Source organism: Pleurodeles waltl, chromosome 7 (assembly GCF_031143425.1).
Source record: "Pleurodeles waltl isolate 20211129_DDA chromosome 7, aPleWal1.hap1.20221129, whole genome shotgun sequence".
In the NCBI taxonomy this organism is placed as follows: Eukaryota; Metazoa; Chordata; class Amphibia; order Caudata; family Salamandridae; genus Pleurodeles; species Pleurodeles waltl.
The window spans coordinates 68388480-68414699 of NC_090446.1; the positions used below are offsets into that span (position 1 = coordinate 68388480).

At 47.7% G+C, this 26220-nt stretch overlaps 1 protein-coding gene across 1 annotated transcript in view; it reads right to left on the bottom strand.

The window, feature by feature from the left end:
* The window catches only part of LOC138246808 (uncharacterized), a 176890-nt gene that overhangs the window by 5799 nt on the left and 144871 nt on the right, over positions 1-26220 (bottom strand). The window contains 5 exon segments of the mRNA XM_069201570.1: positions 1108-1198; positions 5186-5310; positions 13059-13274; positions 14264-14347; positions 14349-14479. Coding sequence (XP_069057671.1) covers positions 1108-1198; positions 5186-5310; positions 13059-13274; positions 14264-14347; positions 14349-14479 — 647 coding nt within the window.

The window sequence follows — 26220 nt, forward strand, 5'->3', positions numbered from 1 at the left end:
GCTCAGTGAATGGTAAGGATGCGGTTGGATCTACACTAAAAATGTCATTGGCAAATGTCAGCTCTTTGGCGTCTAACCTTAGCATATACCAGTGGTGACGCTTGAAGAAGTGAAATGATGAAATATTCCTTATAGAAAGCGTTTGGAAGAGGGATCAAGGGGTAGCCATTTCCAAGCCACTTGTGATAGATATAGGTGGAGAAGAGAGCCCAGTTATAGATATTACCACCCGAGAGGACAGGTATGGGGATCCAGCAGATATACGTTTGAGGAATACATTACCAAAACATCACTCATCAGTGGAATGATCCTGACATGTGAATCAGATTCTATACTGAGACTGCATTTTTTTCAGTGTGAAATATGAAGATATTTTTCAATTTCTGCAGAAAAACACTGAACAGGTTTGCACCAAATAAATCAGGATGGACCGAGCATTAAACTGTAGTACCCAATTGGTGTTAACGTCCAGAGTTCCTCGTAGCAGAATTGAGAAGAAAGTAATCATGGATTTTAATCGAAAGTGTAACATTTGGGAATACTTTTTTCAACCTCTCCCTCCACCTCTCCCCAACCAATCTGCATGAATGTTGGGGACATGATTTGGGGAATTATTGGAATGATTTGTCTAGTAATGTTGGTCTTTCGCAAAAATTCACTATTATGGCAGAATATCATGCATTCATTTGTTAAAGTTAGTGACATGAAAGTGGACAGTATCTGTGGGGTGGCCTTGCATGGAACAGGTTGAAAAAAGAGATTAATCTCTCATATTTGATAGTGTACGGTGTAAGAGATGTATCCACATGACAAAAACAAGAGAAAACCTATAAAATAAAATGACAAATGTTACAAAGCACACTTCGGCACCATAATTTTCCACCAGGTGAAAAGCCTGCATGATTACATTCTGCTCCTTGGAATATCCTTGGAAATAAACCATTGTCATATTTTTAGGATTACTCCTGGGTTTCCTTGAGAATGCTGTGACAGTCAGAAATTTGCTCCAATTAGGAAAGGGCATCTAGTAGGTGAGATAGCAAATTGTTCAAGCCAAACTCTGGATGGAACAACATCCCACCTCCACCTTTCACTGTCCCATCTCACCTCTCGCACAGAGCTCTTCATAGGAATAAACCCTGACACCATGTCCACAACGATGAGAGCCATGTTCGAGGTCTCCCGGTTACCGATGTAGCTGTGGAAGAAGGCAGAGGAGTGAGACATTTGTGATGCAGAATCTCGAGTCACCCTGTTTGGACTCCACCAAAAGCAGACAAGATTAAAATTGTGACAAAATGGATATGTAAGTAGTGGTATAATTACTGCACCTCCACTAAGATGAGTGACAATAGTAGAGCGTATAGTAAATTACAATGAACACAGTCCATGAGGTGCTGGTCATGTATTTGAGCCCTACTACCCAGGGCTTAAAACTCAGTGGTCCTCTAGGGATCTACTGAGACTTATTTTTCAAAAGATACCCGACACACTCCCTATTAGAGTCTTATTTCAGTCCTGAGTCCATTCACAGTAAGGATACGTAGTACAGATGAAGTTCAAATCCTTTTTAGGCACACAGGGGGTCATTCTGACCCTGGCGGTAATTACCGCCATGGCGGAGGTCGGCGGTAGCACCGCCAACAGGCTGGCGGTGCACCGCTGGGCATTCTGACCGCGGCGGTTCAGCCGCGGCCAGAAACGGAAAGTCGGCGGTGTACCGCCGACTTCCCGCTGCCCTTGAGAATCCTCCATGGCGGCGGAGCGCGCTCCGCCGCCATGGGGATTCTGACACCCCCTACCCCCATCCTGTTTCTGGCGGGTCTCCCGCCAGGAACAGGATGGCGGTAGGGGGTGCCGCGGGGCCCCTGCAGTGCCCATGCCAATGGCATGGGCACTGCAGGGGCCCCCGTAAGAGGGCCCCACAAAGAATTTCAGTGTCTGCTTTGCAGACACTGAAATTTGCGACGGGTGCAACTGCACCCGTCGCACCTTCCCACTCCGCCGGCTCCATTCTGAGCCAGCGACCTCGTGGGAAGGGTGTTTCCCGCTGGGCTGGCGGGCGGACTTTCGGCGGTCGCCCGCCAGCCCAGTGGGAAACCCAGAATGACCGCCGCGGTCTTTTGACCGCGGTACGGTCTTCTGGCGGTTCCCGCTTGGCGGGCGGCTACCGCCGCCCGCCAAGCTTAGAATCACCCCCACAATGTTAATCTTCTACAGTCAACACATGTTTTGACACATCTGTGACTTTTTCAAGGCAAAAAATAGTATTACCAAAACCCGTATGTGGTGGCTAAGGTATTACTGTTGACTAATGACTAATTTTATCCACATTATTATACCCTTCCTGTTTTTTTAATCCATGTATCGTCACAGATGCTCTTGTGAAGAGGTTGTTAAAAATTGGGTTGTTGGTTGACTGGGGTGTGGCCCTGTTATGTTTAGAGCGGGCGTTACCAAGGCCGCAGGGGTGTGTCAAGGGCCGCTATGAACATAATAGTGGTAACCCCTGGTTACGGGTTGGAAATGGTAGAGTCCTGACGTGGGGACTCGGATTAAATAAAAGCCCCGGGCGGTTTGGCGCCTTTAGGGAGTCACGCATCAGCCATCGTTGTCCGTGTGTTATTTCATTACCCCGGCTAGAGGCCTCAACAGTGGGCCTCCACAAGTGGTGCACGACATTCAATTGCAGAACAGGCCCCTGGTCAAGCGACAGCCACAACCCCTTGCAAGATGAACCACAAAAAGTCACTAAATTAACTTATTCTTGGTATCTTGGCACAAAGTAAGCAGTCAGGCTTAAATTTAGAGCCAATGTGTAAAGTATTTATGCAGCACACAAACAGAAATATAGTGAAAACACAACAGAAGAGAAATCCCAAATCAATAAGTAAAAATAGGGTAAATTTCAATACATTTTTGGACACCAAAACAACAAAAGTCCAATCAGTAGAAGCATAGTTATGATTTTTTTTTTTGTTGTAAAAATAGTCCCAAAAAGCACACACCTTCAACTATAGATGTCTGGTTGCCGTGGACCGGGTCAAAGTCACGCTTTCAGGCTGACCTCAATGTCGGATACAGTCACCAGATTAGACCCATTGAGTCTACCTCCCAATTGAGCACCAAAAGACCCGTTCAAGTTGGAGAGGGACACAAGGAGCAGGGAGTGCATCCCGGGAGGCTGTCAGTGAGCATGAAGAGCAGACCAGGTGTTGCAGACCGTGGTTGCTGGAGCTGCACACTGGTGGTTCCTACAAGAGGTCGATGTTATAGCACCAAGTGTTGGGATGGCGGCGCTTCACGTTGCATTGTAAGCTGCAAGATCTTGGTGCAAACGGCCCACTGGATTTCAGCTCTGAGCCGCACTAAGGGTCCAGGTCCTGAGGGGCACCAGCTGGGGATCAGGAACTATCTTCAGCTGGGTCAGGAGCTAATGCATGATATTGGGGGCCTTTTATGTCTCTGAGACTCAGATCAGTAGACCAGCAGACCAGCCCTTGGAGTTACTCCGAAGATCTGGGTTCAAGATGAAGTTGCAGGTCCAGTTCTTCTTCCCTAGGAAAGAGGGCAGCACAGCAGGGCACTAGCACCTTCGGAATAGCAGTCCAGCAGTGTGGCAGTCCTTTCAGCAGCACAGCAGTCCTTCTTCCTGGCATAATATGCACAGGTCTAGAAGTGTACTAAGAGTTGGTGTCTGAGGTCCCCTTTGTATTCTGCCCAGGTCCTGGAAGGTGATAGAAGCTTCTAGATAGTAGTTTTAAAATGCATAGAATGTTCTGCCTCCCCTGCCATGGAACCAAGCTGGCTACAGAATAATGGGGTGTTGTTAGGCCCTTTGTGTGAAGGCAGACCACAGGCTATTCAGGTGCAAGTGAGGCTGTGCTCAGCTCCACCCCCTCGTCCTGCCAGCAGATGTCCCACTGAGGCATACTTAGTCCCTCTATTGTGTGACTGTCTGGAAGGAATTAACACAGTCAGTTATACCTAGTCATGTCACCCCAGGCAGGTTAAAGGCACAAAAGGGCTAAGGGCAAAAACATGGTAACTTTCTAAAAGCAGCATTTTTAAAACTGCAATCAAAAACCCAACTTTACTATTAAATAGGGCTTTCCACCTCAATTCCAAAGAAAAACAAACATAACGTAGCTATCAGCTTCCATTTGGAAGATTACAGCTTACTAAATAAAATAAGGCATCCCCCAATGTTAGCCTATGGGAGGGGGAGGCAGTACAGAACAGAAAAACTAATTTGGGACTTGGTCACTACCTAGACATGTAAAACCTAAAAGTACATGTCCAACCTTTTAATTACACAGCACCCTGCCTTATGGGCTATCTAGGGCCTACCTTAGGGATGACTTGTATGTAAACAAAGGGGAGTTTGGCAAGGGGATTTAAATGTCAATCAGAGGTGTAGTGTCAGGGAGGGTGGGAAGTTTGGGGTGTTAGCACTCTCAAATAAATGTGTTCACCACGAAATAGGTGGGTACAGGTACTTTCAGTTGGGTATGATGACATGGCTGTCTGATTTCACCTAGTATTTCTACATGCACCCACAGACAAAAACATATGCAGACACATTCACACACACACACAGACACACACTCTCTCTCACTCTCTGTTTTGACGTTCTTAAAACTGTTGGTTATTTTACAACCTCTTGTCTTCTAGGTAACCCTAACAATCCACACACTGCTATCCCTTCCCTCTGCCCCTTAAGCCCAATCATGCGTTGTTTCTCAAATATTTTTTTTAATGATGGTATGTTAGTGTGGGTACACTTGCCAAGTCGAAGTTACAGTTAAAACTGCACACACAGACACTTCAGTGGCAGGTCTGAGACATGGTTACATAGCTACTTATGTGGGTGGCACAACCAGTGCTGCAGGCCCACTAGTAGAATTTGATTAACAGGCCCTGGCGCCTCTAGTGCACTTTACTATGGACTTACGAGTAAACCAAATATGGCAATCATGGATAAGCCAATCACATACACATTTTGTAAAGGAGCACTTGCACTTTAGCACTGGTTAGCAGTTGTAAAGTGCCCAGAGTAACAAAAACTGCAAAATCAGAGTCCAGCACACATCAACAACCTGGGGAACAGAGGCAAAAAGTTAAGGGAGACCACGCCAAGGATGAAAAGTCTAACAGGTATCATTATGAAGTAAGAGAATCTCACCTGGCAGTGACTGTGACGATGAACGTTGACTTTGCTGCTTCTGTGCACCTCTCCGGATCTGTAGTTACAGCCAGTTTGAAAGTGGCATCACTCTTCGGAGGCGGGATGTTATACCTCAATGTTGTCTGACAGAAACAAATATTAGTAAGAGAATGGAGAAAATCCAAGAGTGGCAAAGAGTGTTGGCCCAAGCCCCAGGGTCCAAATAAAAAATACAGGAAGTTTTCAAATGGGGTAGAGAACAGGGGAATAAAGAGCATGTATATGTAGGCAGGATGTATTTGCTGCTATTGAGGATCCTTTTCAAAATATTTAATTAACATCATTTAAACGTCCTTGAGTAATGTGGTCCCATCTCCATAGACTTAGAGGAAACTGATACAGAAAAACTTGAATAATTAAGGCCTACTGTCCAAGGAACACCAGCTGTCCGGTCGAGGAGAAGCATTAGAGTTTAGTGGTTTTTCTGCTCATGGAATTCGAACAATCTCATTTAGAAATGCCTAGGGCATTCCAAGAATCCCTCCCATAAAAAACAGAAATTAAACCATCAAGAAGCAGACTGGGCTAAAACAGTAGATCTAACCCAGGAAAAGCATTGAGAAGTCTGAGCTTTAATATTCTAAAATTGTCAGCTTTTATCCTTGACAATACAGAACAATGCCAGAGGGAAAACCTAGACCAGTAGATGAATAATATTCATGGAATTAAAAATGAGAGTTTCAAGCTCATGGTATTGTAATCCATACTAGGAAAATCTAATGGATCTCATCAAGGAAAATCCTGGAGAAATCCTAGACAAAAATGGGACAGTGAGAGTTTCTGGTAAAGGGATTCTAGGACGCCATGAAGCAATGGTCTTGATTATTATCCCACTGTGTACATGACATTCCAATGGTGTCTCAGAGGAAAATCCTTTTGAACTGGGTGCCAACATTACTTAATTTAGTGGTTGCAACAAGGGAAACACATGACTCTGGAACAGTCTCAGGAATATAAATGTCAATGAATTACAGGGAAATAATTTGATAAGGATTCACAAGCTGCATTTTTGATAAATGGGATGTAATACTTTTCCACAAAAAAAAAGCCTATAGTAATGGGGACTCCAATCTCTGGACACCCCAGGCTTCAGTGCTAGTCCAAATCTATATATTTACACCCCGTGCTTAATGTGTATCATATTATGTACTGGGGCCTAAACGTTCAGAAGCCCATGGTAAAATGTGTGTTTACTATCCCAAATCTGGTTAGTCTTGATTCCGTCCCATGCCTCTTTCACCCTTCATCAGAGATCCCTTGCTCCATTATCTCACTACTTCTGATGGATACAACTACCTGTGGATTCCTCACCTAATGAATACTCCCATGGCGCCAGCATTCGACGGAAATCTTCTTACTAGTCTCTGCACGTCGACGAGGACGTCACTCTAGCCCACGCGACGCCGTCTGACGTCATACAGGCAATAGGAGGTCCTCGACGACGTGCGGACGTCAGTTCCCTTTTTTCCGTGCATTCGAAACGGTTATCTTCGAGGGAGCAACTGTTACTTTTTTGGTTACAGTGTATTTTTGCTGCGTAGTCTTTCGCTGTGGTAATAATGTCGCAGAGAAAGTCTGGATTTAAGCCTTGTCGTGAGTGTGGAGGCAAGATGTCGGTGACGGATCCTCATTCCGATTGCCTTTGGTGTTTGAGCTCCGACCACGACGTCTCGACTTGTGATTCATGCCAGCACATGAATCCAAAGGCCCTCAAGGAACGTGAGGCGAAGCTGTTTATGGCTAAATCGAAGGAGAAGCATCACAAGAAGTCTTCTTCTCCAAGACATCGGCGTCATCGAGACTCCCGGCGCCGTAGAGAATCTCGGCGTCATTCGAAGGAGACTCGTTCCAGGTCTTCGGATCGGCGCCGAAGGACATGGGAGATCAGTCCCACGGTTACGCCGCATCCTTCGATGCCGTTGCCCTCTCCGGCGTCTCCAACTTCACCTGGACAGGCGTCGGTGATTGAGGTATTGGAGCCTCAGGTATTTTCTCCGGCGCAGACGCCGAGGCCGGCGTCGGGGTCACCTCCGAGACAGGCACCTCAGTATCCGGCTTTTCCCACCCCTGGAGCCGATAGTTCCGCATTCTTGAATGCGATGTATGCCATCTTCCAACAGATGGCTCCAGGGGGTGCTCCGGCTGGGCCTTTGGCCTTTTCTTTGGGTGATCCTGCGCCTCTTCGGCCGGCACCCTTTATGCCCTTTCTCCCTTTTGGGAACGTGGGCTCGGCGCCAGTGTCGGCGCCGGTGGCCGCTCCGGTGGCTTCAGAAGGATTGGCCCCGGGGATTTCCATCCCGTCTACGTCGAAGTCGGGATTTCGGCCTGTGACTCCGGTGGGTCCATCTGCTTCAGCTGCTCTTTTGTCGGCGCCGAAGTTACCTGTGGCGCCGGACGCGGCGTCAGTGGCTTCTGAAGATCGGCGCCGATCTTCGACTTCGGCGGAGGCATTGTCGACTCCGCATATTGAACAGCGACTTCATTCCAGGAGACCAGCTCTCCGTGTATTAGAAGAGCAGGAGTACCAACGAGCCCTGGAGGAAGGAGAGCTAGAGGACTCGGGTGATGGGCTGCGTGGACTGGAGTCGGCCAGTGGGCTGGACACTTCCCCTGAGTGGGATCTTTCGTCCCCGGGGGAATATACTGAGGAGGCTGCTTCCTTTCATGCAGTGGTACGGAAGGCAGCTAGTTTTTTGGACCTGCCTTTGCCGGTGGTGGAGGCTAAACAAAACCTTTTAACAGAGGTGCTACATCCGGCCTCAGCTGCGGCGGAGCCTCTGTTGCCATTTAATGACGCTCTGCTGGATCCGGTGATAGAGGTGTGGAAGAGGCCGGCATCTTCCCCAGCAGTTCACAGAGCCGTGGCCAGGAGGTATCGGGCGGCTCCGACTGACCCTGGGTTTCTATCTAGGCACCCTACGCCGGAGAGCTTGGTGGTGCAGGCCTCCTGTTCATCCAAGTCAGCGCCTGGTTCTTTCCCGACGGTGCCTGGGGACAGAGATTCAAAGAAGCTAGAGGCGCAGTCGAAGAAGATTTTTTCGTCCTGCAGTCTGGCGTTAAAAGCCACCAATGCAACCTGTATCCTGGGGAGGTATATTCATGCTCTGATGGATGACATTTCCTCATCGTTTACAGAGCTTCCCCAGGGTCTTTTGGATCTTGTCTCAAATGCTCAGGCTGCTGCGACCCAGATTATCCAGACGGGACTGGATACCACTGACTCGGTAGCCAGAGCAATGGGCACAACTGTGGTGGCAAGGAGACAGGCCTGGCTCCGTAACTCGGGCTTTTCTGCAGATGTACAGTCCACATTGTTGGATCTCCCGTTTGATGGGGACAAACTGTTTGGAGCCAAGGCTGATTCGGCCTTGGAACGTTTTAAGGAAAGCAGGGCCACGTCTAAGTCGTTAGGGCTCCAAGCTCCTTCTTCCACGGCCTCTTCCAGATTTTTCAGGAGGTTTCGTGGATTTGGGCGTGGCTCTTCCTCCTCTTCCTTTCGGGGAAGATATCAGCAACCTGCCTCTTCCCATCCCTATAGATCTTTCAGGGGGAGAGGTAGGGTCCGCACCAGAGGAGCCTCTCAGCAGCACTCTGCCTCTTCCTCATCCTCTGGCGGGGTGCAGCAGGGGAAGCAGCCTTAGGCTTCCACCATTTCCCACTCACTCCTCTCCTGTAGGGGGAAGATTACAGCATTTTCTCACCAAATGGAAGACTGTTACAACGGACACTTGGGTTCTCAGTATTGTGGGAAAAGGCTACACCCTTCCCTTTAGGGAGTTCCCGCCCCTCATCCCGCCCCGCCCTTCTTATTGTTCAGAAGAACACCTCCTGTTGCTAGAACAGGAGGTACAAGCCCTCCTTTCCAAGGGCGCGGTGGAGTTGGTCCCAGAGCAGGAAAGGGGTCGAGGATGTTACTAAGGTATTTCCTGATTCCCAAGAAGGAGGGTCGTTTGAGACCAATTCTGGACCTGAGGATCTTGAATTGGTTCCTCAAGCAGGAAAAATTCAAGATGCTGACCCTAGCACAGGTGCTTTTGGCGTTGAACAAGGAAGACTGGATGGTGTCTGTCGACTTGCAGGATGCTTACTTTCATATCCCGATACTCAAGTCACACAGGAAGTATCTCCGGTTTGTGGTGGGATCGCAACACTATCAGTTTGCGGTCCTTCCGTTCGGTCTTACTTCAGCACCTCGAGTCTTCACGAAGGTGATGTCGGTGGTTGCGGCAGAACTCAGAAGGAAGGGGATAGCAGTATTCCCTTACTTGGACGACTGGTTGATCAAAGCCAAGTCCCCGGAGCTTGTGTCGCATCATCTGCAGTCAACAACCCAGTTGTTGTTCGACCTGGGTTTTTCGGTGAACGAGCCCAAATCTCACCTAGAGCCCTCTCAGCGCCTCCTGTTCATAGGGGCAGTACTGGATACAACATTGGGTCGGGCCTTTCCTCCGCCTCAGCGGATTCAAGATATTCAGGATTTGGTTCCAATGTTTCAAAATGGAGCGGTAGTTCCAGTTCTCAAGGTCCTTCGTCTGCTCGGTCTTTTTGCCTCCTGCATTCTGTTGGTCATGCATGCTCGCTGGCACATGAGGGCTCTTCAGTGGTGCCTCCGAAGGCAGTGGTCTCAACACAAAGGGGATCTAGAGAGTACTGTCAAGATCTCCAGAGATGCTGCTGTGGATTTGAAGTGGTGGATTGCAAGCAACAATCTTTCACAAGGAAAGCCGTTCCAGCAGTCGCCACCAGTGGCCACAGTCATAACGGATGCTTCCACTCTAGGGTGGGGAGCTCATCTGGGGGATCTGGAGATCAAAGGTCTTTGGTCTCCAGAGGAACAGATGTTTCACATCAATCTGTTAGAGTTACGGGCTGTACGTCTGGCTCTCAAGGCCTTCCTCCCTTCCCTTCGTGGTCAGTCGGTACAGGTCCTAACGGACAATACTACCACGATGTGGTACATAAACAAGCAGGGAGGAGTGGGGTCGTACCTTCTCTGCAGAGAAGCTCTTCGACTATGGTCCTGGGCAAAGGACCATCAGATTTGCTTGGTAGCAAACCATCTGGCCGGAGTCTTGAACGTGCGTGCGGACAGTCTCAGTCGCCATTTCTCGGCAGACCACGAGTGGCGTCTCCATCCAGATCAAGTCCGTTTAATCTTCCAGAGGTGGGGGTTTCCTCGGGTAGATCTGTTTGCCACTCGAGAGAACGCGCATTGTCCGTTGTTCTGCAGCCTCCAGTATCCGATGCAGGGAGCGTTGGGGGACGCGTTTCAAATAACCTGGTGCGGCCAGTTGCTTTACGCGTTTCCTCCCATACCCTTGATTCCTCGAGTATTGAGGAAGATTCGCCAGGACCGGGCTCTAGTCATCCTAATAGCTCCGGATTGGCCAAGGAGGGTATGGTAGTCCGACCTTCTCCAACTCTCAATGTGCCCTCCGCTCCGTCTCCCTTTCAGGGCAGACCTCCTCTCGCAGTCGCAGGGGCAGGTTCTACACCCCAACCTCCAGAGTCTGCACCTACATGCCTGGAGATTGAACGGGGCAACCTGAGTTCCTTCTCTCTCCCGCCTGAGGTAGTGGATGTTATATTAGCGGCCAGGCGACACTCCACTAAATCTATCTACGCTAATAGATGGTCTAAATTTGTTGCGTGGTGTGGAGAGAGGCAGATTGATCCTTTGCATTCTCATCTATCGGACGTTTTGTCTTTTGCTCTGTCTCTAGCGCAGAAAGGTTGTGCAGTGGCTACCATTAAGGGTTATTTATCGGCCTTGTCAGCCTTCATATGTCTTCCAGACCAACCATCTTTATTTAAATCCCCTATTGTTATCAGATTCCTGAAAGGTCTTCTAAATAAATATCCTCCAAAGCCATTCGTTATGCCGCAATGGGATTTGTCCTTGGTCCTGACTTTCCTTATGGAGTCCCCTTTTGAACCTATGCATTCTTGCCCCTTAAGGTATTTGGTTTTAAAAACAGTCTTCCTGATAGCTATAACATCAGCAAGGAGAGTGAGTGAGTTGCAGGCCTTATCAGTAAAGCCCCCTTATACAACTTTTTATGGGGATAAGGTGGTGTTGAGGACCAAGGCTGCTTTCCTCCCGAAGGTTGTTTCACCCTTCCATTTGGCTCAGGCAATTACTTTGTCCACGTTCTATCCTCCGCCTCATCCTTCCAAAGAGGAAGAAAGACTGCACCGTCTGGACCCAAAGAGAGCGCTGAGCTTCTTTATTGATAGAACAAAGGATTTCAGGCTGGAGGATCAGCTGTTTATTGGATACGTGGGCAAGAGGAGAGGAAAGGCAGTCCACAAGAGAACACTATCCAGGTGGGTTGTTCTTTGCATTAAAATCTGTTACTCTTTGGCAAAGAAGGATCCTCCTGAGGGCATTAGAGCTCATTCCACCAGAGCTAAGTCGGCCACTTCGGCCTTGGCCAGAGGTGTTCCTGTGGTCGACATCTGCAAGGCCGCAACTTGGTCGTCCCTGCACACTTTTGCAAAACATTACTGTTTGGATTCTGAGGTTAGAAGGGACGGCCATTTTGCACGGTCAGTGCTGCAGGATCTCTTGGTTTGACCATTTAGGCACCCACCGCCGGGCGTGGTACTGCTTTGGGACTCTATTCATTAGGTGAGGAATCCACAGGTAGTTGTATCCATCAGAAGAACGAGTTACTTACCTTCGGTAACGACTTTTCTGGTGGATACATTAGCTACCTGTGGATTCCTCACGGTCCCACCCGCCTCCCCGTTGCCTTTCTGGTCTTACCAAGTAATCCTTGAGTACGCTCCTCTTGGTCTTTGAGGGTGCAATGGAGGTTGTATATAATATATTTATATATATGTATAATATGTATATATCTTTGTGTATATACTTGATGTGTATATATATTTTTAAAAAGAGAGAGTTATATATATATATAAAAGATTTACAGTTATTCATGCAATGTTGTGTATTTTTACAATGTAATGGGATGTTGCCTTGCTCTTTCATTGCATTGCCTGGTTGTTCTCATGCACGTAAAAAATGATTGGTACTGACGTCCGCACGTCGTCGAGGACCTCTTATTGCCTGTATGACGTCAGACGGCGTCGCGTGGGCTAGAGTGACGTCCTCGTCGACGTGCAGAGACTAGTAAGAAGATTTCCGTCGAATGCTGGCGCCATGGGAGTATTCATTAGGTGAGGAATCCACAGGTAGCTAATGTATCCACCAGAAAAGTCGTTACCGAAGGTAAGTAACTCGTTCTTCAGGTTCTTTGTAATCCCTATTTCTTTCTTTGCACTGTTTTACTGTCTTTCTCTTCTTCAGAACATCCTTTTGTGTCTTTCTCTCTCCTGCACTGAGTCAAAGTCCAATGAGGAAAAAGAGCTGGTCTCCAAAAACGACTACTGGTGGGCTCCACCCGCAACGAGCAGATCAAATTAGGAACTGCATAAACCATAGTGCCCCTAACATGATGTGTTGAGAATTGTTACCAGAAGAATGATCTACAAGAGAGGTATTTTAGTCAAGAAATGCATATAGCCTCAGTCATTAATAAACTGCTACATGTGGGCGTGTGACTGTCTGCATAACTTGGTATGTCTCATGTCAAAAAATTCTCATCTGCTGGGCTCTTCTACAGACAGAACAGGAATCTCAGTCCAACTACCCAGAAATATTGAGCCTTTCTTCCTAGGAATTCCAAGCACCTTTCACTCAGAAAAAGAAGTTATCCCAGAGATCCTGAATATCCCTCATACAAAGCTCATATGTGGTAAATTCCTAAGGTTTTTGACAGGATACTGTTTATACCAAAAAGATCCCAATATTTGAATCCTCACTTACCTGCACATACACGCAGCCCTTCCCTGCTGCCGATATTAGGTATTCTCCTGGAACTTTCGTAAGTGGTGCTTGCTGCAGCAGAAGCCGATTTTTGTTGTGTACCTGGAACTGTTATTGGATCTCATCTTCGCTTTTGACAGTCACAGTGACATCTCCATTTTCGCTGAAGGTAGCCCCAGCATAAATGGCTATACCATTGAGAGCGACCACTGTGTCCTAGAAAAATGGAGGCAACATGGTAACTGGAAAGTGACCCTACACAAGCAGAATTTTTATAACAGTGACCATGCACCACTGCCCTCTTACTGGCTGGAGTGCCACAGTGCTTCCACACCAGTGCCTACTGAATGGTGGATCATCAGCGGCACTCACACAGATCATGTCCATTCACCTGTGCAAACACTAACAGAAGCCAGTCATTGCTAACAAGCCACTGTGCATACATTGAGTGAGTGGGAGTTTTACATTTCTTCTACACACCTATAAGAACCTGAAAGTGCCAACAAACCATGACCTCCAAATAGGCAGGAAAATGAAACAGCCTACAGATTGTCAGAATGGTGGAAACTCACCAGTACGTGCAATGCACTGCTACAAGAGACATCACATTTTTTTGGGGGGCAGCTTCTATTTATTCAATGACAGCATTCATGAAGACACAGGCCTCTGCATCAGGCACCCATATCTCAGAAAACTTACTCCCTAAGAAACAAGATGTAGTCTGATTCTAAGGCCACAATGAATCTTAGTTCATGAACAGGTAGATCTCTCTTCTGCCAGGCCAAAACTGCCTACCGTGTAAACTGAGCCAGTAAAATTATTGCCATCACAGCCTTCAATGTTTTAAAGTCTCACATGGTCAAGACAAACCACTCCCTGTCTGTGAATATGAAATGTTTACATAATGCTGGGTGATTACTTATCCATTGATAAAATTCTGCACTAACCTAGACCTTAAATGTTGGGATGAAAGGGAGATTAAATCTTCACCCCTGTGATTGGAAGACCTTTTTAGAGAACCAGGGAAGTAAATAGGCAAAGTGAGAGTAAAGTAAGACATTTAGAGGTAGGTGCCCTTGCCCCATTTACAGACCTGTCCTCCAGGAAATGGTGTTCAATACCAAAGAATAGACATTTTATGGATGTGATGTCTGGACATTGTTTTTTAATGGGGCACTTTCATTCTCGCTCTTTGTGCCTTTTACCTGAGTTGAAGAGAAGCCCCCGTATGGGTTCTGCTGCTTGGAGATCCAGCTCACGATCTGTGATGCTGTGCCAATGTCTTCTTTAGACACCTGGTGCTGAGACGTACGCCAAGAGCACATAGGATGTCATCTCCACCTCTGCAGAGGGTGCTTGATACCAATAGGGCACATCTTCTTGCTTGGGTTTGTCTTTACGCTCCCAGTGGATCTGTCACTCTGTAAAAATAAAACTAATATTTAGGGGGTTTAGGGAGCTCAAAGGGTGAACAGTACGGCACAGCAGTGAGGAAGAGAACTATCAAAGAGAGAAGATGAGGTTTCATTAATGTTCAACGTTGTCATCAAATATGTAGGTTTTACTAGCTTACATTTTTAATGAGCAGAAGAAGTGCCATTTTATGGGATACAGTCATACCCAGAACATCTGTTGGGAAAGGTGTGATACCTTGAATGTTCCAATCTAGATCTTCAGAAATCACTTCTTATGCACTACTGTGCCTTCTCAAATTGAACACTGAACTTGCATTTTTCCCAGTCAGCTCAAAAAGACTAGGGGGGAGGGTGAGGGCTGATCCTAGGTGGCATCATTCTTCATATGGTCCAGCCTTTCATCCTTTGTACGTTTGGGTTACATGTACCACAATGCCACAGGCAGAATCCAAAAGGAGCTAAAATATCAGACTTGAATCATAATTTTAAATACAAATCATTTGGTCATCAGGCATCACCAGTCCCTGTCTATTTCTGACAGCAGTTCTGTCCTGTTCGCTGTGTTACAAGTGCATTATATCCAATGGCATTTGTAATATGGTGGATGGGATATCCATCATGTTTGTGATAGAGCTCCCTTGGACTTGTGCTTTATAACATCAGTAGAAGTTATACATGAAGTTATACCCCTTGCCAATACTTCTAATTTGTACACATATTCAACCCTGTGCCTGTTTGACTGAATAGTTTGCCTTCATATATAATACTCATGCTGAACAAGCACCTGTACTGATCTACCTTTACCAGTGTTCTACATGACTGCGCGTGATCATTAGCTACAACTACTTGACCATTTTATGGTAAATGGAACTAGACTGGAAGAACTGTTTTGTAGACTACACAAGGAAGCTTAAACAGAAGATTATTGGCCCTAGGCTGAAGAATTCATTCCAGTTTCAGCTTTCTCAGTCTACACTCAAGATTTCATCATATATGAGGGCCTCTCGCTAGTGATCTTAAGGGATGCAGTGATTATGGTCCCAAAGTACTATTCACATTTGCAAACCTGGGTTGTGCAATTTGTGCACTAATTGGGGTGCAAATTGCAATGCAATTTGCGATGCAACCTTTGCATTAATTGATCGCTTCACAAAATGTCCACTCATAATGGTTGCAAAATGATCATAGTTATACAGGTTAGTATCTGAAATAAAAACTCCTGCAATTGGTTGCAAATGCAGAGATGGAGGATGCTAGGACAACAAACCTTCATCCTTGCAGTTGCTTTCCCAAATAGGATACTTTCTGTTTTTTTGTGTTTTTTTGAGTTCTTTTAAGAATTCATGTCCGTTCAAGGAAAAGGTTCTGCTTTTAAAAAGGGGACCTGGGGATGTATAAAGTGGCAGTGCCTCGTCATTTGTTGGTTATCAGGCCATTTTGTTGTGGAAAAATGTCAAGATCACAAGTTTCGGTTTTTGGCTGTTTTGGCATCTTTAGCACCACTTCCATGGGGTCAGGACTGGAGGGGCACCACTTTGAGGGCAGTACTCACTTCAGGTAGGGTCCAGTTGTGGGTTCAAGGTTGTTGAAGCTTTTTGTGTCACTGTAGCTCAGAACAGGAAGCCCGCCAACTAGCCCTTGGAGTCACTCTGGTAGTCCTGTGACCAAGCAACAAGGTGGGTTTCAAGCAACAGAGCAGCCCCCCAAAGGTACAAGGAGGGCTTTGGGTAGCAGGACAGTCCTCTGTAACAGAAAGCAGGCCTCAAGAAGCAGGGCAGTCTTCTGAAATACAAGGCAGTCCTTCTGGGGGTCCTCCAAAGGTCCTGGATTGAACTGAAGAGTTGGTTTCAGGGCCCAATACTTATACCTGGTACCAGCCGTTGAAGAACGAGAAACGTCTAGGCATTTCTAGATCAGGTTCTGGAAACTTCCCCCTTCCCCTGCCCAGGCTGCAAGAAGCCAGTGTGACAAAAGACTGGTGTCTAGATCTTTGTGAGTGTGTTGGAGGCAGCCTCTTTAAAATGTAATTGGGGCAGAGAACAGCTACACCCCACCCATCCTGCAGTATGGCCCATCCTGCAAACACCAAGTCCCTTTTGTCTTGGTGTTTGGGAGGCATAACCAAAGGTCAACCGCCTACTATTTACAGCCAGGTGCCACAGGCTGCAGGTACCAAATGGATGGACAAGAAAATGCCAACTTTCTAAAAGTGGCATTTTCAGAGTTGTGACTTAAAATCCATCTTTATCATTGAAGCACATTTTAAAGTACACTTGTTTTTAGACCAAATATAACATTTCTACCTGTTCCCAATGAAAGTTGGCACTTATTAAATGTAATATGGTAACCAAATGTTATCCTAAGGGAGAGGTATGCCTCACAGTAGTCAAAAACGATTTTAGGAGTTTTTCACTACCAGGATACATGAAAACTTAAAAGTACACGTGAAAATGCTTAAATATACTTCACCCTGCTCTCTGGGCTGTTTTGGCTGTGTCATCTTGCCATGCAGAATTGGCACTTTTTGCACACACAGGCTGCAATGACAGGACTGAGACATGTTTAAAGGGGTGCTTAGGCAGGTGGCACAATCAGTACAGCATTCAATTTACAGACCATGGGTACATGTAGTATCACGTTACTATGAACGTCTGCATGTGCCAATTGAGTGTAACGCAATTTTACTATACCAAAACAATGGATTGGGAAGTGGCACCAGTGATTGCCAGTGGTTGAGATTAATTCAAGCATTCCATCCATCACCTCGTTGGTTTTGCAGGTCTAACAAGCTTGCATAATAAGCCCTTCCTGAGATGGATGAGCCATCAACAACTTTGAGTCTCCTAGAATTGGACAGTGCGAGAGGGCAGTTTGTCGATTCAGTGCAGGAGCAGAAACAAGTTTCCTCCTTTTGACCAAGATGTGGTCCATCACAGCTTTGTTAAAGTGAAGCAAGAGCTCAACAGGATTTCAATGGGAAATTTGTGGAGGATATATCTTTATTCCCCTCCACTGATACAGGCAATTACAGTATTTCCACCAGTGCTTGAAATGGAAAAAATAAAGTGCAGGTACTCTGTGCCAGAGTACCTGCTTGTTTCCGAGAAGTGCCGGTACTCTCCAATTAAAAGTATTACGTTTTTCCTGAGATGTGCCGGTACTCACCCTCTCAAAATAAAAAAGTGCCGGTACTCAGTACCGGACAGTACCGGCCCATTTAAAGCACTGATTTCCACAGTTTTGTGCAAAATGGCCATAACTGAGGCCACCTAGTCAGTGAGAGGCCCTGAGGGACACTTCAGATCAATATTAAGGGAACTATCTAAGCTTCTGGCACTCTACAGAGTCAAATAATCACCTGTATCAATGCTGTTACAAGAGCCATGATTAGAATCACAGCCAAAGAGCTCCTGAAAATGATCTAAGATGATCTTAGTACTTATCATGGGTCAAGGCCATATAGGGTTTTCCTCCTCAAGCAGTTAATGTCCAGTGTGTCTAAATGTGATCAAAAGGCATTCGTTTTTAGAAAGTCCATCAATGTCAGTAAAGGATCCATGCTCGGCGCAGGACATAGCAAGGTTAGGTCGAGCACTGATGCCTGTGACAGAGCAATCGACAAAACATTTCGTAGCTGAAGAGGCACTGCTAGCACCAGAATGGCGTGAAAAGGAGACAGAGAGGAGTTGACTGTTGCCGGGGATGAAGCTGCTGGCAGAAGCTTTGTGGGATGTCTTGAAGGCTAACTAGGTATGGAAGGTACACCATAAGGGGTCAGAACAGCAGAATATTGAAGCCACAGCATGGGTGACCGATGTGACCTACACTGGGTCAGCACTAAAACCGCCATAAGAAGGGCTTCAATTGCTGGAGTGGAGACTGATACCAACTACATCTCCACAAATACAGGCTTTGAGGGCGATGCTAAGGCTGATGTCTGGGAACCCTGCTGCTGAAAGAAAAACCTCCCCCTCAAACTATAACAATGTCTAAAATTGGAACCATTCCTGTTGTGCTGCTTCTTGTGAGATTGCTTGTCTTTGTCCATAGAAGCAGGCCATTTTGAAAACTTAGCTGTCCCAAACAAGCTGCCAGTCATGTGGCCTACTTTTCACATGAACCAGAGTTGTGTTTAAGGATGCAAGCATCAGAGAGAGATGTCCTGAGGGTCAGACATCAACATCTGCTTGTGAAAGAAATGATTACACCATATAAACCCTGAAATATTTTTTGCATTATAAACATTCAAGGAGAGCCACTCCAGATCCACATTGAAGGTGGTGGAAAAAAAGGAAATTACATCAACACACTGGGGTTGTGCAATATGTGGCTCTGTGATATCGTATCCTGAGAGGATCCCACAGTAAAGTTGGAGCTGTGCTGATACCTGCCTGAATGGGAGAACTATTTCAACGTTCTCAGATGCAGTCTGGTTCCTGGGGAAGATGCAGGAGATGAGGAACCTGCAGGTGGAAGTATGCATCGCATTTGCATGAACAGCTTTCAACTTTTACATCTGATACTGAAAATGCACTACATTAGATACAGTAGAACTATCTCTGGTTAGGTCTAGAAGCATGTGGTCAAGTTGGCCAATGTATCTGTGGTTTAGAGTCATAGTATACAGATTCCCAAGTCTTGATTGCAGGGAACTCACTTTCCAAAACACCTATTGCTTAAAACTTGGAAGTTAACTTTCAAAACCTCTCACATTTGGTTAATGCAAATGTCCTTCTTGACTCTTTTTGAAAGAACATATTTTTGCATTTCACTCTGATATTCAAAAACATCTTGGGCAATTGCAGTGTGTTTCATTTATGTTCATTTTCTGATATGCTAGACTCAATTTTACCATTATTTTAATCTAGACCCAGATTTACAAAAAAGTGCAGCACCGGACCAATGCTGGAAGACAGGAATGCACAATATTTACAAAAATACAGAACTCCCATGTGTTTCCCTCTGCTCCTGTGCTAAATTCAGCTGCTAGTGCAATTGCAGGCATCCTTCCACCATAGTGGAAGGGTGTCTGTGTTGAGGGGATAGATGGTTTATGTGTAGGAAGATGCCCCTTCCTGCACATAAACAATCTACAATGGCGATTTGGCACTTCTATGCAGCACACACAGAAGTAACAAATCATATTTTATTAATGATTGTTTATGTGCAGGAAGGGATACCTTCCTGTACATAAACAATCATTCATGGCCTTTTGCTCTTTCTATGTGTGCAGCAGAGTGCAGCAAACATAGAAAAATCAAAAACGAGGAGGAATAAAAGTATTTCTTCTTGTTGTGCCATGCTAACACCATCCCTGGGGTGGCGTTAGTTTTTAACACTGACAGATTTACGATTTCTCATAAATCTGGGGTAGCGTCGAAAGCAATGGGTGTTGTGGTATAACACCCACAGCAACACCCGTTCCAAGCCTCTCTGCCACAAAAAGTGGCTTAACGCCTCCTTGTAAATATGCTGCAGTGAATAGCGCCACCAGAGCGTCATTAGAAATTACGCTCCGGTGGCGCTAGGGCCTTGCAAATCTGGCCACTCTTCTTTCTGTAGCTTGTCTTTTCTTACATGTCTTAGTACACATAGGCCCTCATTACAACATTGGCGGTAAAAGCCACTTACCGCCGTTCAGAAGACCGCCAACACACCGCCACGGCCGCGGAATTCCGCCACAGCTATTAATTACCCACATCTCAGAATCCGCCAAAATTCAGACACCCACACAAGTCCGCCACATCAAAGGTCAGTGATAAACTGGCGAAAACAAAACCGACACCGTCACGCCAACAGAAATACACCCACACTATCACGACACACGAATCCACACGGCGGTCTTTCAACCGCGGTATTCCATTGCCGGTACACACCGCCGTGCTCAAAATACACACACTCTTACAAAATACAGCCACAATGGCCAATTCGAAATACACACACCTGATACACATACACACACCACTCACACACACCCATTACAATATAAAACACACACCCACATCCCCCACAAACCCCTACGACCACAATTCATGAGCGAAGGACAGAGAGAGACACCACCATCAACAACACTAGCATCCACAGGCACACAACACCATCTCCCACATAACTTCCACACACCTCACACAACACCCCACTACATATCACCACACTTATCACCACACACACCACCCCACACATCACCTACACCACCCCATGGCACAGCAAAGACAGCCCAGGTTCTCGGACGAGGAGCTCAGGGTCATGGTGGAGGAAATTGTCTGGGTAGAGCCACAGTTATTTGGATCCCAGGTGCAGCACACCTCCATTGCAAGGAAGATGGAGCTATGGCGAAGAATAGTGGACAGGGTCAATGCAGTGGGACAACACCCAAGAAATAGGGAGGACATCAGGAAGAGGTGGAACGACCTACGGGGGAAGGTGCGTTCCGTGGTCTCAAGACACCACCAGGCGGTTCAGCAGACTGGCGGCTGACCCCCACCTCCTCCCCCAGAACTGACAACATGGGAGGAGCAGGTCTTGGAGATTCTGCATCCTGAGGGCCTTGCAGGAGTTGGTGGAGGAATGGACTCTGGTAAGTCAAATCTTAACTATTACATCCCCCACCCTACCTGCATGCCATCACATACCCCCACCCTCACCCTCCCTCCTATCACTCCAACTCCTCACAAATGTACCAATATCACAAACGACACATCCCAACACCAAGCCCTGCATGCAACAACAACGCATGGACACACATCACTAAAGCATGCCCACTGCACATACCCATACACTCCCCTAAACCATCATCACACAAGCTCACACACAGGAATGTCAGCACTGGGGTACACGGTCACCCACCCATTGCACACCATGACACACACAGATGCAATAATCATGCCTTTCAACCCCTGCAGGACCACTACCCAACGTCACCAGACAGGAGGGTCCAGACATGTCCACCCACAGAAGAGGCCCACAGTGATGACAGCACCTCTGTCCACCTGGATCTAGATGACCAGCCCGGACCATCAGGGGCCTCGGGACAGTTGGTTCCCCTCACACAGGCACAGGCCACCACAGACCTTCCCCCCTCAGGAAACACCAGCACAGCACCCACCCAGCGGGCCCATACCTTCACCCCCAGGACTCGTCAATCAGCTGTGTGTCCACCACTACAGGGAACCCAGGATAACCTACCACCCCAACAACAACAGGGACCTGGGGGCAGTGGCAGTGGGCACACGGTCCAGGGGACAGAGGCCCAGGAACACAGGGGAACTGGGACGGCTGCTGTGCGATAGGAGGCATACAGGCCAAGGGAACCCACTCTCCACGAGGCCCTCACCTCCATCATGGGAGCATACCACCACTCCCAGGAGACGATGGCAACGGTACTGGCCAAGTTTCAGGAGACCCAGCAGATGCAGGAGGAACAGTATTTGGGCTTCAGAGAGGAACTCAGAACCATCAGCTCCACCCTGGGCACCATCGTAGGGGTGCTGAAGGAACTACTCAACACCAGGAGGGACACTGTGGCACTACAAGTGGCCCCTGACACTAGCATGTACGATGAACTGCCCACCACCTCCGCCTGCACTAGTGGACAGGAGGCACCGCCACAGGACCACCATACCAGCACCCCACCCCCTGCAGAGGGAGAACCACCCCACAAACGGTCCCTGAGATCCAGGAACAAGACAGAGCACGATACCAAGACCCCCGCCAAGAAATGAGACCACCCTGATTGTCATCCCACTGTCCCACTTTGTCACCCTGTCCATATTGAAACTGCCCCAGCTCCACTTCCTATGCCCATATGGGCAATGCACCTGTGAGACTAATAGATTGGACTCTGCCATGGACACTCCTCCGCCATCACCCCTCACCATTTAACTTCCCCCTCCAATATTTTGTATTTAAATAAACACACCTAAAGCACCAAAAGATCTGCAGTCTGTCTGTGATTTCGAAATAGTGTTTCTGATGGATACAACTACCTGTGGATTCCTCACCTTATGAATTCGTCCTTGCGCCAGCATCCGCCAGAAAGTCTTCTTCCTAGCTGTCCACGTCGACGAGTACGTCATAATGGCACGGCTTCACATGACTCCGTCTGACGTCAACGTGCCAATAAGAGGTCCTCGTCGGTGTTCTGACGTCAGTTTTCCTTTTTTTCCGTGCCTTCGACGCCAAAGTTTTTTTTTACTGGCTCGTTATTTACTGTTGCGTCTTTTGGTGATTACAATGTTGCCTCCAAAGAAGTCCGGTTTCAAGCCATGTAGAGAGTGTGGGTGTCGGATGTCAGTGACCGACCCTCATTCGGACTGTATTTGGTGCCTTAGTTCTGAGCATGATGTCGAAGGATGTTCATCGTGCCAGAGTATGAACCCTAAGGCTTTAAAAGAGCATGAGGCGAAGCTTTTTCTAGCGAAAGCAAAGAAGAAGGGCCATAAGAGGGATTCCTCCCATGCTTCACTAAAAAAGCATAAGAAGCGGCCTCATCATGATTCACGGCGCCGTCATGACTCTCGGTGCCGGTCGGAGCGGAGCCGATCGAGGTCTCGGTCTTCTCGACGCCAGAAGACATAGGAGATGAGCCCTACTGTGACGCCTCAGCCCAGGAGCCCGGAGTTGTCGCCGGCGCCGTCTGTCTTTGAGGTTGCTCATCGTAGCCCTCAATTTTCGACAGCGTCGAGGGAGCCTGATGTACAGCAGTCCTCGACTCAGCAGTACCCTGCTTTCCCGGCTCCAGGAGCGGATCCGGCTGCATTTTTTAATGCAATGTATGCCGTTTTCCAATCTATGGCCCCTGCTGGTGCACCGGAGGGTCCTACGGGGCCATTGGCATTTGATTTGGGCTCTCCGGCGCCGTATAAAGCGGCTCCATTCATGCCCTTTTGTCCAGCGGATGTCGGGTCGGCGCCGAGGGTATCTCCTTCTGGGAGTTCACCACCTCTGACGGTGGCTCCACCATCACGTCAGCCGACGCCATCGCCGCACCATTCGAAGTCGATGATGTCTCCTTCCAGACCGGCTCCATCGCCTTCCTGCCAACCAACTCCGCGGAGGTCATCGTTGGACTCCATGTCAGCGCCGGTGCCGGGTGAGACTCATCTTCGGTCTCGGAGGAAGGCTTTAAGACTTTTGGAGGAGGAGGAATACAGACAGCTGGAGGAAGGTGAGATTGAGCCTTTGGATGAATTCCAAGGTCTGGCCACTGCAAGTGGGCTGGATACTTCCCCGGAGTGGGACATTGCATCTCCGGGGGAGTTTACAGAAGAGGCCGCATCCTTCCATACAGTGGCAAGGAAGGCAGCAGAGTTTCTCGACTTGCCTTTGTCTGTGGCGGTGGTGAAAACTAACCTGCTCACAGAGGTGTTGCATCCTTCAGCGTCCAGTGCTGATCCTTTGCTGCCTTTCAATGAGGCTTTAACTGAGCCTATATTGGACTTGTGGAGGAAGCCATTTACGACTCCTGGAGACATAGGGGCGCACCAGGAGATCCAGTTTTCCTGTCACGACATCCGACTCCTGAAAGTTTAGTAGTCCAGGCATCTTGTTCCGCGAAGTCTGCTCCTGGAGCATTCCCTGGAGTCCCAACTGATAGGGAATCCAAGAGGATGGAGTAGTCTTCGAAGAAGATCTTTTCATCCTGTTGTATGGCGCTCAAGGCTACTAATTCAACCTGTATGCTGGGCAGGTATGTCCACGCCCTTATGGACTCCGCTAAAGAGATGGCCAAGGATCTGCCACAGGAGATGCAAAAGTCATTTGGGTCTCTTTTTATGGATGCGCAGGCGGCTGCACAGCAAATAATACAGGCTGGCCTGGACACGTCTGATTCGGTAGCTAGGGCCATGGGAACATCTGTGGCTACTAGGAGGCATGTCTGGTTAAGGTCCTCTGGATTTTCATTGGACGTTCAATCCACCTTAATGGATCTACCATTCAATGGAGAAAAGCTCTTTGGAGACAAGGCGGATTCTGCCCTTGAACGGTTTAAGGACTGTCGGGCAACAGCTAAGTCTTTGGGCTTACAGACTTCTGCTGCAGCATCTTATAGACCCTTTCGCAGGTTTAGGGGGATTACACATGGCTCTGCCTTTCGGAGGTCCCAATACTTGACCCAGGAACCTGCCAATCCGCCCTATTGTGCCTTTAGAGGGCGGGGTAGAGCTAGAGCTAGAGGGCCAGCCCAGCAGCATTCATCTTCATCCTCCTTCTCCGGTGGACAACAGCAGAAGCAGCCCTGGTTTTCCCCACTTTATTGTCCATTCTTTTCCTGTAGGGGGAAGATTGAGTCTTTTTCTGCAAAAGTGGGAGTCGATTACAACGGACTCGTGGGTGTTAAGAATTGGGGAAAAAGGTTATGCTCTCCCCTTTCAGGAGTTCCCTCCTCCCTTTCCCCCGTCCCTCATTTTGTTCAGAAGACCATCTTCTGTTGTTACAACAGGAGGTCATGACCATGTTGTCAAAGGGTGCAATAGAGTTGGTGCTGCTGCAAGAAAGGGGTCAGGGGTGTTATTCAAGATATTTCCTGATTCCCAAAGTGGACGGTCGCCTAAGACCGATTCGAGACTTGAGGATTTTGAATTTGTTCCTCAAACACGAGAAATTCAAAATGCTGACCCTAGCGCAGGTACTATTGGCGTTGAACAAAGGAGACTGGATGGTGTCTGTTGACTTGCAGGGTGCGTACTTTCATATTCCAATAATCAAGTCGCACAGGAAGTATCTCCGGTTTGTGGTCGGGACGCAACACTACCAGTTTGCGGTCCTTCCGTTTGGACTTACTTCAGCACCTCGGGTTTTTACGAAGGTGATGGCGGTTGTTGCAGCACATCTCAGAAGGAGGGAAGTAGCGGTTTTTCCCTACCTGGACGATTGGTTGATCAAAGCCAAGTCTCCGGAGCTTGTGTTGTCTCATCTGCGAATGACAACTCAGTTGTTGTTCGATCTGGGTTTTTCAGTAAATGTACCCAAATCTCACCTGGAGCCCTCTCAATGCCTCCTGTTCATAGGGGCAGTACTGGACACAACATTGTTTCGGGCCTACCCCCCGCCTCAGCGGGTTCGGGACATTCAGGCACTGATTCCAATGTTTCAAATTGGAGTGGCAGTTCCAGTCCCTCAAGGTCTTACGCCTGCTAGGTCTGTTTGCTTCTTGCATTCTGTTGGTTACTCACACTCGCTGGCATATGAGGGCTCTTCAGTGGTGCCTCCGCAGGCAGTGGTTCCAGCACAAAGGAGATCTCGGGATTCAATAAAGATCCCCAGGGATGCTGTAGCGGATCTTCATTGGTGGACAGTGGACGGCAACCTTTCCCAAGGAAAACCGTTTTCACTACCATCTCCTGTGGTCACAGTAATATCGGATTCTTCCACTCTAGGGTGGGGAGCTCATCTGGGGGACCTGGAGATCAAGGGTCTTTGGTCTCCAGCAGAACAGATGTTGCATATCAATCTGTTGGAGTGGCGGGCGATACGTTTGGCGCTCAAGGCCTTCCTCCCTTCCCTTCGCGGTCAGTCAGTTCAGATCCTGACAGACAACACTACCACAATGTGGTATATAAACAAGCAGGGAGGTGTAGGGTCGTACCTTCTCTGCAGAGAGGCTCTGCGACTCTGGTCCTGGGCTCAGGACCATCAGATTTGCTTAATAGCGAATCATTTGGCCGGAGCACTGAATGTACGTGCGGATGTTCTCAGTCGTCACTTCTCAATAGATCACGAGTGGCGTCTCCATCCAGACCTGGTCCTCT